The 12,938-nt window shown below is 42.5% G+C and overlaps 1 protein-coding gene across 2 annotated transcripts in view; it reads left to right on the top strand.

Annotated features, from left to right (window-relative positions):
• The first annotated feature begins 12,631 nt into the window (after window positions 1–12,631).
• The window catches only part of VAPA (VAMP associated protein A), a 44,292-nt gene continuing 43,985 nt past the window's right edge, over window positions 12,632–12,938 (top strand). Inside the window, exon 1 of one of the 2 annotated variants that reach the window (XM_027068471.2) lies at window positions 12,632–12,938. In XM_027068471.2, coding sequence (XP_026924272.1) covers window positions 12,860–12,938 — 79 coding nt within the window. In that variant the 5' untranslated portion in view covers window positions 12,632–12,859. The other variant, XM_027068472.2, reaches the window with a different exon arrangement.

The following is a 12,938-nucleotide window of genomic DNA, read 5'->3' as shown; positions in this document are numbered from 1 at the left end:
CGGATGGTAGAACACCACAAGCCAAACCAAGCTGTAGTTCCATTGAGGCTGCCGGACAGAAGCAGTATTGATGCTAAAGCAGATTAATAAGGCTTCGGGTACATATTATATGGCCAGTGATTTGGCAAACATGTTCTTTTCCATTCTGGGGGGGGGGAAAAGAACAACAACAACCCAACAGTAACCTGTATTCAGGTGGAATAGGCAGCAACATTCACTGACTGTTCTGTTCCAGGGTGTTTTGAAGTTTTCCATCCTCCGTTATAACACCATATGAAGAAATAGGAAGTGCCTGGACATCCTGTATGACAGTGATTCATGACATTGATGACGTGTGATGGAGCAGGACAGCAGGAAAAGCTAGTGTCCTGAAGGCCTTGACAGGATGCTGGAAATTCAGGGACCTGTCATTCAGGAAAGTTCTCAGGGGTCCAGTGATCAGATGGGCGCTGAGATACGTTCTCCGGATTAGAAGATAAATTCTTGTTTTTGCATCCCCTACCACGAGGCAGAAGCACAGTGCCTGGTATGTCTGTCTGGCTTCTGGATGCAACGCACTCCACATCGAGAACACTGCTCTGGCTCAGATGACACAGGAGAAAGGCCTCCAGCTCTGAGTGGGGCCCCAAGCCTTGCCACATGGCCCACAGGATCCAGCAGAGTCTACGGTGTTGGAGGTGTCAGTGGTGGGAGAAGAGGCAGTCACACAGCTGATGGCAAGCCCTGGTGTTCTGGGGCGTGATCCTATCACTTGCGGCAGATATTCCAACACTTTTTGAAAAACAGATCCCAGTGTGTCACTGGGACACCCGGTGACTATACACCTGGGACTGCCCCTTAGGAGCTGTCATAAAGATTTCTGTCAGATCCACCACGTCGTAAAGCTGGACGGGCCCTGCAGCAGTTCATTACGAGAGATGGACGTGATACGCTGGGACTGAGCCCAAGCAGGAAGAAGAGTACCATTAGATTGTCTGAACAGGGAGCCCAAACTCCACGCCACTCGTGGTAGATGCCCCAGCGCCCCACCACCAGCTCACATCCGTGGCCATGCGGAGGTTCTGTACAACCAGCTCAAGAAGAGGAAAGAGCTCAAACTTGGTTTACACATCATTGGTTAGCTCAGTATATGGGTGCAAGGTGAAAATAGACAGGTGGTCGTATTACAGCCACACTTCAGAGAAGATAATTTAAAAAAAAAAAACACGGTGGAGATGAGAATCCCAGGGTGTACTTCTCTTGCTTTTGTCCTGTAGTCTCCCCTCTGCAAGGCTTTGGGGTCAGCAAGGACAGATTAGAAAAACTGCGGGGAAAGGAGATGAAGGGATCTAGCAGTGGGGTCCAAGGTTGGTCTAAAACCGTTGCCAAGAAGTCCAGGTTCATCTACCCATCCCAAGTCTTAACTTGATTTGAAAAGGTTTGGGAGCAGGGGCTATCAATCAGAGAATTAAAAATATGCTTGTTTTGAAGTAATCTTTGAAACACATAGCTTTGGAGGGGGGGAAACAAAGCAAAAGGGAAGGGAATTTGTCAACATCTAAAACTATACATAGAATTACCTTTGATCTAAAAATTTCATTTGAGTTTTTAGGTCAAATTCCAGACCTCCAACAATATGAAAAGACATATATATATGAGGTTGTTCACTGAAGCCTTGGTTGCTTATCACAAAATATCAGAAACAGCCTAACTACTCATACAAAGGAGAGCAGTTGATAGTATCTGTCCTGTGGAGTACTATGCAGCCATAAAAAAGAGTAAGGAAGCTCTCTATGAACTGATATGGAGTGATTTCCAGGATATACTACGTGAAAAAAGCGAAGTATGAAAAAGAATATAATATTTAGCCCTTCAAGTAAAAGTGAGGGTTATATTAGAAAATACACATGTATTTGCTCCTTATGCCAAAGGACGAAAAAAAGAATATTTTTTGACTCTAAGAAGCATATCTGTGCTTCACATACCCCAAAATTAGTAATTGAAGTGAAGAGGAGAGGCAAAATGGAATACAAACATAAAAATGAATTTAAGTGTATTATAAGTGAATAATACAATCATAGTGAATAATAGAACCATAGTGAAGGAAGTGAGAAAGAAAAACACGTAAGTAACCTTGGAAAACAGTATGCTGACTGTATACTATAAAGTATACTTTTACTGTAAAGTAAAAGACAATATGAACTGTACAGAAATATCCTGCCCTAGTCAGTAAATCTGTTTTTCACAGAGGTATGGGTTAGCGATTCTGAGATTCCTCTACGTGCATTCGAGGATTGAGCAAGTAAGTACATTTATTGTGGGTAATGAGAGTTAGGTCTCCTACTATCTTACATGAAAGAAGTTGCAAATAAGGAGGAAGAAGTCTAGAACGAACTCTGGGATGTTAGATTGGGATGGAAGGCATTGGTATGATCATCATTTTTGATGTAGATAGATAGATAGATGATAGATAGATAGATAGATAGATAGATAGATAGATAGAAACTATATGGATTTCCTAGCTTTGTCCATGAAAGGACCTGAAGGCAATGACATTCCAGTAGCATGAGCACATCTAGGGGCCAATCTTGGTTTCTAACCAAGGTCCTGAGATCAGGACCTTCAGGGATTTAGCAGGGAAAATATATGATGATCCTGAAGGAGCCCCCACTGGCCAAATGTGGGACAAGGTGATCAACAATATAAATGATGATAATAGTGGGTTATAATAAAATAAATTTCCATGGGTCCATACTTAGATAAATAAGTGGATGAATAAGTAAAGAAACGACAGGAAAGGGACAGTTGTTCCTTCCAGTAGATTCCAGTGAGCAAATGTGGAAGGAATGATGGAAACAGATAGTCGCTGGTTCCAGGCAAGACTCATATGGATGCTAAAATATGCGAGTGAAAGTTTGATTAGAAACTGCGTCTGCAGTGTCTCAAAGTGTCTTGTTACAAGATACTTATCACAAAGGGAAAAATAGCAACTTTCCAGTGAGGAACCTGGGAGACACCACCTTAACCACATGAACAAAGTTGTGAAAACCAGGAATAAACTGGCATTATGGACATCTGACTGAATGCACTGAGAAGGGCTGGCTATCACTACTGCAGTATCCTTGCTAAAAATGCAGAACCTCATCCCAATCAGGAAAAAAAATCAGACAAACCCCAAATGTGGGGCATTGGAAAATAATTGGCCAATACCCTTCAAAAATATCAAGGTTATGAAAGTCAAAAAAGACTGAGGAATTGTCCCAGTTTGGAGGAGATGAGGGAGAGATCATAGCTAAACGCAAGATGGGGACCTGAATTGTACCCTGGACAAGTCAGAAGACATTAATGGGAAAACTGGAGAAATTCCAAGAAGGTCTATGGGCTAGTCAACAATATCAAAGCAATATTGTTTTCCTGTTTTTGGTAATTGTTCTAGGGTTATGTAAGATATTAATGTTAGGGGGAGCTGAGGGAGGGCAAGGTGTAAGTTGAACTTGATGAACTCTTTTTGCAGCTTTTCTGTAAGCCTAAAATTATTTCCAAGGAAAAATTAGAAAACAATAAATGTATATTGAGTGCCTTCTGTATCCCAGGCCCTGTTCCAGATGATGGAGATACAGCAGTGAACAAACTGAGGTCTCTGCTCACAGAGGCTACGTTAAATTCTAGACCTCATGTTAATCACTGACCATTTGTAATAGAGACAACAAGAATACAATCTTTACAGACAGAATTATTCTGACTCAAGGTTTACATAATTTATGGTGACACGCCGCTTCCATCTCAATGGTTTCATAAAAGCCAACATACAATCAAGGACCGAGCATTGTTTACCACAATGCCAAACAATTTTGGAATTTATATGCCCTTTCTAAAATTGCATGGGGACTAAGTCTTCTTGGTGAGCATAGTCTAATTTCAGCGTAATGTATTTCTTCTGAAACTGAACCATGATGGTAAGATTGATGTGTGATAAACCACACATTATCTGGATTGCACTTTAGGTGTAACTATAGAAATGTAAAGAACAATTCATACACATTAAATCAATGGCTCGCAACTGAATTTCGATTTCATTTCCATCCTTCAGCTTTATAATTCTTCCAAATCTGTGATTCTATTGATTTTTCAACCAGATTAAAATAGGAGGAATCATATATCCCAGGTGCTTTGTGCTTGGATTTATTTGTTTGAGTTGTGTCCAATCACCCTCTGTGGGTGAGGAAACTGGGCCAGAGGCAGTCTGGTGGGTCGGTTGTGATGCTGACTCTTGTCCCTGACCACAGAGTGCAATTGCAGGGGTATTGAAGAAACCCTGTAAGGTGAAACTGGCCAGAAATGAGGATGGGTGCTGTAAGTCTGGAGTCAGAGCTCTGATGTTTAGGTGACTTATTCTTTGCCCGCGTGTGCCAGCACTGGTGGATCAGTCATATAAAGGGAGCAGAGAGGAGATAAACAGAATGTGAAAAAAAAAAAAAAAAAAAAAAAAAGGCAACGTCTGTGTTTTTCCAAGGGTCCGAGCATTTTTATCACATCTGTAAGGAAGTAAAATCTTGTGAACCACTGAGGCTATGGTAAATTTCTCAGAGCCTTTTAATTCTAACCAGAATGTCCAATGGGAGGAAGCAGCTCAATGAATGTCTTCCACAAGTTTCCATGGCCATGCAATTGTATCTAAATAAAATCAAATGTACATGCTTGGCTTCAACTTCTTTCAAACATGCTACAAATTGGCCATGGCTACTAAGTAAAGTACAAGGAACATTGCGCTAAGGGCAGTACCTAGAATGCCTACAGTGTAGAACACTTCCCCTATTACATCGCGCTGTCTACTTGACTTACACATTTCATGGCACAAACTGTCCAAATGAATGAATCAGTGGAGTCCAGGCACACCTCTGGACTGACCTGTTTAGTCCATGCCTGCCAGCCTTTCTCCACCTCACGGGAGCAATGGTTGCGGAGAGTGAATTTATACTGAACTTTTCAGTTTCCTGACTGGCAGCTGGTTAGGTCTCAGGTTGGGTATCTATTTCATCACTGGGTCCCCATCCTCCATTGGGCCCATTGGCTTAAACCACTGATTTTACTAAATCTCTGCAATAAAAATAAGTGATCCCCAAATAGACTAATATTTCTATTTTTAATGTAACGAATAAGAGCTTCCTTACTATGCCGATAGCATATAATCCAGACTGATGTGACAGCACCAGCATCAAAGCTCAATGAGAAAAGCCTAAGGGGAATTTTTCTGAAAGTGAGTATTTGTCAAAGTTTGCCACTGAGTTTCCAGTGGAACAATTCAGTGTCTTGATTTTTATCTTCTTCATATGAATGTATGGTCTGAGGTATCCCAAGCTATATAATTTCTTAAAAAGGAGTCAAAAATGGACATTCATGCCTACCTATGAATGAGCAATTATGAAGTAAATAACAATAATGGTAACATTTATTGAGCCCTTACACGTGCCAGGTATTGTGTACAGGTATATACAAGTATTGTCTCATTTAATTTTCACAACAATCTTGTGAGGTAAATGGTTTTATTATCCCCATATAAATGACAGTCAGAAATTGAATCCAGCTTTGAGTAAGCCTGAGTTCTCATCCCCAAGCTTTTGTTTAAAATGGCCAGGATAGGGTCTCCTGTTTGGCTCAGTTGGTTAAGAGTCAGACTCTTTAATTTTTTTTAATGTTTACTTTATTTTTGAGAGAGAGAGAGAGAGAGAGAGAGAGAGAACGAGCGGGGAGAGAGAGGGAGACACAGAATCTGAAACAGGCTCCAGGTTCTGAGCTTTCAGCACAGAGCCCAACGCGGGGCTCGAACCCACGGACTGTGAGATCATGACCTGAGCCGAAGTCAGACGCTTAACTGACTGAGCCAGTCAGGCGCCCCTATACGTCAGACTCTTGATTTCAGTTCAGGTCATGATCTTGTGGTTGGTGAGTTCCAGCCCATGTCTGGCTCCACACTGACAGTGCAGAGCCTGCTTGGGATTCTCTCTCTCTCTTCCCCTCTCCGTCTGTCCCTCCCTCCCATCTCAAAAACCAAAGCAAAACCCAACCCTACAAATTAAAACAAAACCAAACAAAACACAAACAGCCTGAGAGAAGCTACTGAAATGCAAGGAGATAGTAATAATACTGTTACAGAGTGAAATGAACAACCTATTTGTGCTAAACAAAACAAATGTTTTTAGCCTTTCATTTTGTTGTGGTAAAAGTTATCTGACATAGAATTTACCAGGTTAACCATTTTTAAGTTTACAGTTCAGCAGCATTAAGCGCATTCACACTATCTTGCTGCCATTACCACCATCCATCCACAACTGAACAGAAACTCTGTAACCATGAAAATCTAACTCCTCATTCCCATTCCCCGCCCCCCTGCTCCCCAGAAACCACCATTCTACTTCCTGTCTTATTTCACTTAGCTTAATTAATTCACTTCCTGGCTTATTTCACTTAGCATAATGTCTTTCAAGTTTCATTCCTATAGGAGCATGTGTCAGAATTTCCTTTTTAAGGCTGAATAATATGGTCTTGTATGTATCTAGCATGTTTTGCTTAACCACGCATCCGTTGGACGTCATGGCTGCTTTCAGCTTTTGGCTATGGTGAATAATGCTGTCAGGAACATCAAATTTTTTTGTTCTTGGAGGTAAACAACAACAACAAAACACCACCACTGCCACCCACACAACAACAAACTGCAAAACACCCTCCAGAGAAAATAAAGTGCTCTAGTAGAAAATCTCAGAAAGGTGAGTGAGTAAGTGTGAGTGTGTGTGTATGAGTGCGGGCCTGTGTGTTTATATGTACCTGGGTATAAAAAATGGCACGATCTTGAAATGGCCAGATATCTGCAACGCATTTCCCGACTCTCAAGGATTGAATGACTTCCGACAATTCTTCCATAATCCCTTTCAATTCCTTCTCTTAAAGCCCATCACGCATTGGATTATGCTTAAGTCCATTTAGACCATCAACTTTTTCAGGACTGAAAGTAAGTATTAGTCTTCTTTGTGTCTGCCCTCCCCTATACCACAGGACTTGGCCCAAAACAAGTCGTCAACCAGCAACGGGAATAAAGGAAAACAAAAAAAGAATCCTCATTATTTTCAGAATACCCTAGGAAATTATTTCTGGTTTATAAAGTTTCTCATTAAGAAGATAACATTTGGTTGTGGGTTTAAATGTCCAATAATGTACATATATATGGCTTATATTTCAAAGGAGATATCAAATTTTGTGAACAATCATGTCACAATCGTTAAATGCCAAGCACTATGCTAAGCACTTTATACACGTTATACCTTCTAGTATGTACAGCCAATATAGAATATGGGATGTATTGTTGCCATGTGATAGATAAGGCCATAGTATTTAATCGTATGACAGGGATGGAGTCTGAATTCCAGTCTGTCTGATGTCCAAATCTATGTTTTTCACCCCACATCTACTCTAGGTTTTGTTAAGGCTATACAAAGAAGCCTGTGTGTTCAGAGACTATGAGAAGTCAGGCAAGGTGTCAGATGTGGATTTTATGTTCATAGGCATCTTTTAATTTCTTCTTGCTGGGTTGCCTTCCAGAATAACTGTATTCATGGGAGAAAACACATTAAAAGCCACACTAGGGCCTGGTGACAATGGGGGACACAGACATCCTCACTCTGTTCCTGATGGAGGTGTGAGTTGTTGCAGCCTTTTGGATAAAAGTATGCAATATATATTGAAATAGACAATATCTTTGATCCAGTGATCCCAGAACTGGAAATCTCCCTGTGGAAATAAAAGCATTCTATGATAAAGATACACAAACAAGGATGCTTATTGCAGTGCTGTTGGTTGTGATAAAAGCCTAGATCAATTTACATATTTACCAATAAGGGAGCAAAGAGTTCTATAGTAGGGTAATCTATTCTATGGATTTAGCTGTTAAGAGACTGAGTTAGAGGGGCGCCTGGGTGGCTCAGTCAGTTAAGCGTCCGACTTCAGCTCAGGTCAGGATCTTGCGGTCCGTGAGTTCGAGCCCCGCGTCGGGCTCTGGGCTGATGGCTCAGAGCCTGGAGCCTGCTTCTGATTCTGTGTCTCCCTCTCTCTCTGCCCCTCCCCCGTTCATGCTCTGTCTCTCTCTGTCTCAAAAATAAATAAACGTTAAAAAATTAAAAAAAAAAAAAAAGACTGAGCTAGATCTATGCCAAGACCTGGCCAGATATCAACAATATACTGCAAAGTGAATAAAGCAATGGTATGGTAATATGTTAGAATTCGTGTTAAAAAAAAAAAAGAAAAGAAAAACCACACACACACCAAAAAGCAAACTGGCTATGTTTGTATAAGTATGGATAAAGTTAGAGAGTGATAACACAACTCAGGCAGTTAAACGGGTTACTCTAAGTGGAATAGAAATTGGGAGGTGTAGGAAGAAACTTTTTGTCCATATGCTTGTGGATTATGTCATTTGTTACAATGACACATGTTGCTTTTACAGTAGAAAAGATTAACTGAGAAAACGCGTAGTCTTCAAACGATTTTTCATAAACAAAGATGATTAATCTCACACTCTTAACTGTTTTAAATGGTTATAAAAAGAAAAACCCCCAAGATAAGTCCTTTTTCTAACTCTTCTTCCAGCCTCGATTTTGTCTGGGGAGACTCCCATCTGCCTTCTTTGAGGATCTATATTTCTCACGGATGTCTGACAAATATGCCACAATAAGCACCACCAATTAATCCACATTTACATGACATTGCATCCCAGTGATACTTCCGGGCCTCGTACCTGTTTTGGTCAGTGGTCGGTCTCTATGATGTCTCTCTGTTTTAGACCCATGTTTTTGTGTGCACTGACTCAGCCTCATTCCTGTTTTACCTGCAGCATCCTTGTTACTCAGTCAGGAGTCACTTGCTACTCAGCAGATTTCCATCCTGTTGACCTCCTTCTTGATCCACTCTTGGCTTCCCCGCTGCCTCCCTCACTGCAATACTCTAACATCCTAAGCTGAAAGAACACATCGAAGGGAAGCAGGTGCTTATAAAATTTGGGGGAGGGGTGGAGAAGCAGGCTCTGGATGAGGCTCTCCAGGAGTGACTCCAGGGCAAGACTGACCTGCCCCACCTGGGCAGCTGCCGTCTCTGAGGCTGCACCTCTTGCCTCTGACCCAGGGATCAGGAAGCTGGAGCCAAGAAAGGGCCGCTGCTCCTGCTGACCTGTAACAACGGTCTCTTGACATCCAGGAAGCAAGCTAGTAAATGGCTGCTGGAGTGTTGGTGCAGAAAACTGCAAGTGTCTGGGGGTCCTCGCCTTGCCTCAGCAGAAAACAGCCAGAAGGGACAGAAAGCTGGCCTTTACTCTCACGTCTAACTTTCAAATCTCGTTGGAGTGTATTTTACTACTCAAACTTACTTCAAGAACAGAATCCTAGCCACAAGAGAGCTACTTCATGTTTGTCTCTCCTGCTTGGATGTAGCCCTACAGGGGCAGAGACCATGTCTACTGGCTCACCATTATGCCACCAGCACCTACCACGGTCCCGGGCACACAGCAACAATTCCACATATAGCATGTATAAGGCAACAATGCTGGATCCGGGCACCACCCTAAGCTCTCCGTGTGTGTTAACTCATTTCATTCTCACAACAAGCCTCAGATGTAGGTATTTTTAGCCTCCCCAGTTTACACATGTGGAACAGGCACAGGGAGGTGATGTAAGCTGCTAAGATCATATGGTGGTAAACAGGACTTGAACCAAGCAGTTCAGACCCAAGGTCTGTACTCTTACTCAACACGCTTTACTGCCTCAATGTTTATTGCAGGTATGAGCGTTTCAGTGTTTACTGAGTTGTATTCCACTGAGAATAACTGATCATATACAAATTCAAAATCACAGAGCACCTTTATAAAGTTTAACGTGTTTAACTATGGAGAAGATGGTTATACTTTGTTACCATAGGTACTGGTAACTTTTATTTTTATCCTTGCCAATCCTATGAGATAATCTGTCCAAAGGTGAATATTATTAGTGATTCAAGTGCGTTGAAGTAATATTCAAGGACTTCATACTTCTGAGACTCATAAAAACTTCTTAGTAGCTAGAGAAATATACTTGAGTATACATATACTCAACATATATGTATATATACTTTCTCTCTTTGCTAATACCTTAAGAGAACTTTATATAAAGTTCTCTTTATATATATACATATATATGTGTATATATATATATGTGTGTGTGTGTGTGTATATATATATATATATATATATATATATATATATAAAACCTTAGAGAGAGAGGGATTGCACACGAGTGAGAGAGCAAGCGCAAACAATGAACATTGTTCTCTTAATCATTTTCAGTTTTCATTTCGTTGCGGCTTTGGGAAAGGCAAAAATGCACAGGATGGAGAATTGGGCAACTTCTCCCCCATAGTTTAGCTCTATTACTGCCATGAGATGTTCTCACCTGCGTTTTCATTTCTCTATTTAACAAAAGTAAAACTTGCTGATATTCAGTTGTTCTGAGAAGAGTGTGATGATGTTTGTAAGGATCTTTGAACTGCTGGAAGAAACGTATTCATAAATACCAAAGCAGAAGCCACTTAAATAGTGCACTATTTAATGAGGAATAGACGATTCAGGAGGACTCTGAGTCATTATGAATTTAATGCTCTAAAATAGTAATAGGGGAATTATTCCAAAGATGTTTCATGTATTCTTAGACTACCAGATAAATTCTTATAGAGTTTAAGACCTATATCTATATGATATTTGAAGCCATACTGAGAAGACAAAAACGGTTGATCCCAAAGGTGATGACTTAAATGGACTGGAAAACTGGAATACATCCAATTCAGGCTTCCCATTGAATTCATGGTAAAGGGGCAACCGTTGTCCCATATGGAAGTGACTGAGAACTTCCTCAGCATGTTATACTTGCTAATTGGTGTTTGTACACTGGGATTCCCAAATAGTTTCCGGTAAGAGAAATGTCTGTCTAGCCGTGGAGAAGCCAGTTCAGCCAAGGCTAATTTGCCCATGGATAACAGTTCCGAGGCAAGCAAAGATACTGGAAGTTGTGACAGCTTCGGGTTGTCGGTTCACAACTAAACATGTGTGAGACACCATCCTATGGAGTAATTGTTAACCTTACCTTTTTTTTTTTTTTAACCTTAAGCCCTCTTTTGATAAACATACAATCGTTGTATTTTCCTTTAATGATGATTGAAATTTCAAAATAAATTTTGTGAATAAAAAGAAATCAAAGGAAAGGTAAATTTAGAACATACTTTTCAAACTATTTAAGCACTCCCATCCCATCCTCCGAGGTTTTTCACGGCTTAAGATACATTCTTCTTGTGTAGTGCAATCTTCTGCGGATGCTAGGTTAGCTATTCTGGAGAGCTATTCCCAGATGGGCTTTGATACATTTTTTGCACTTGAAAACTTTGGACTTTGTGCCTAAGCTTAGATTACTGTTCATTTGCTCATTTATTTTCAAGACAAACTGGGCTCCTCCTTCGTGGTGGCAGCATCAATATGTCCTTTCTTTTGTGGTGCTTCAAGTAGCACTGGACAGATTTATTTACGGCACGTTCATTTGTTTCATTTGATGTTCCTGTCCCTGATTACCCTGGCAATCGGGGAAAGATTTGTCACCACCTTTGCTCACGAGATTTTCCTCATTTGGTTCAGTTTACTACACGCTATCATAACGATGCAGATGGAATTCATTTCCAATACGGGAACGTGAACAACTGTTTCGGTTTTGGTCTATCATTAATAAAACCCAAGAACAGACGCCAGCAACTGAACGCTGTAGATTTTGACTTCTATTTCTAGCTTGGTAAATGTGCCTTGTCAGATTTCTCCAACGCCGCGTTTGCTTCCTAAACGTGGTGTGTTTCCTCATTTGCTTTCCATCACTGGATTGAATTCAGGAAGCAGTAGACGTTGGCTTGGAATACGACAGAGAATGTAGCCCTACCAACAGAGGGATGGGTCGATTTAGAGAACAGATTGACAAATCCTGGCCTGTTTTCCACAGGGCATATTTTATATTTCTAAGCGGGAGATCTCGGGTCAGTTTTCAAAAAAAAAATTTTTTTTTCTCCTTAGCACAGACGAGACGATATCTGAGAGCCAAAAATGAGCGTCAGCGAGCCCCACCCCATTCGCCGCCAACGGACCTCAGTCTCCTTCCCGCCCACAAACAGCCACTACTACAATTCCCAGCAAGCATCGCGCAGTGCCGCACAAGGGCCAGGCCCCACTGGTATGCTGGGAGTTGTAGTGAATGAACCTGACCACTCTTTCCTTCCACTAGGCATTCTCACTTGGAAGATGGTGATGTGCTGCTATAGCAGTTACTCCACTTTCGTAATCGGAGCTAAACGTGACCAAAGATTGCGCCCTTCTGCCCTGCGTTGCGCATCGCGTCGGTGCCACGGGGCTTAGCTCCGCCCCCAGCCCACACCCGTTCCCCTGACAGCTCGAGCTCCCGGCGGCCGAGAGGCCCAGATTGCGCAGGCGCACCAGCCGGCGCCGCGCTGGGCAGGACTTGAGGGCGGGACGAGAGCTAGAGGCTCCCGGCCACCGGGGCGCGCACGTAGGCACGCAGGGGCCGTCACGTGGGGCGCCGAGGATCGCAGTGCGCGTGGCCGCGGCGGCTGGTGTGGGGTTGAGTCAGTTGTGAGACCCGGAGCTGCTGACCCAGCGGGCGGCCCAGTGGCCCGGCCACAGAGCGGCAGGCGTCGGGGGTTCGGGAGCGGTGAGCTGGCCGCATCATAGAGTTCGGCCGAGCCGGCGCCGCCGTCGTCCCCCGCCCCCAGCTAGCAAACCGCCGCCGCGGGCGCGCCCCCGCTCTGCGCTGTCTCTCCGATGGCGTCCGCCTCCGGGGCCATGGCGAAGCACGAGCAGATCCTGGTCCTCGACCCGCCCACAGACCTCAAATTCAAAG

Source organism: Acinonyx jubatus, chromosome D3 (genome assembly GCF_027475565.1).
Source record: "Acinonyx jubatus isolate Ajub_Pintada_27869175 chromosome D3, VMU_Ajub_asm_v1.0, whole genome shotgun sequence".
In the NCBI taxonomy this organism is placed as follows: Eukaryota; Metazoa; Chordata; class Mammalia; order Carnivora; family Felidae; genus Acinonyx; species Acinonyx jubatus.
The sequence above is the reverse complement of the archived record's forward strand: the minus strand, read 5'-3'. Positions and strand labels throughout refer to the sequence as shown.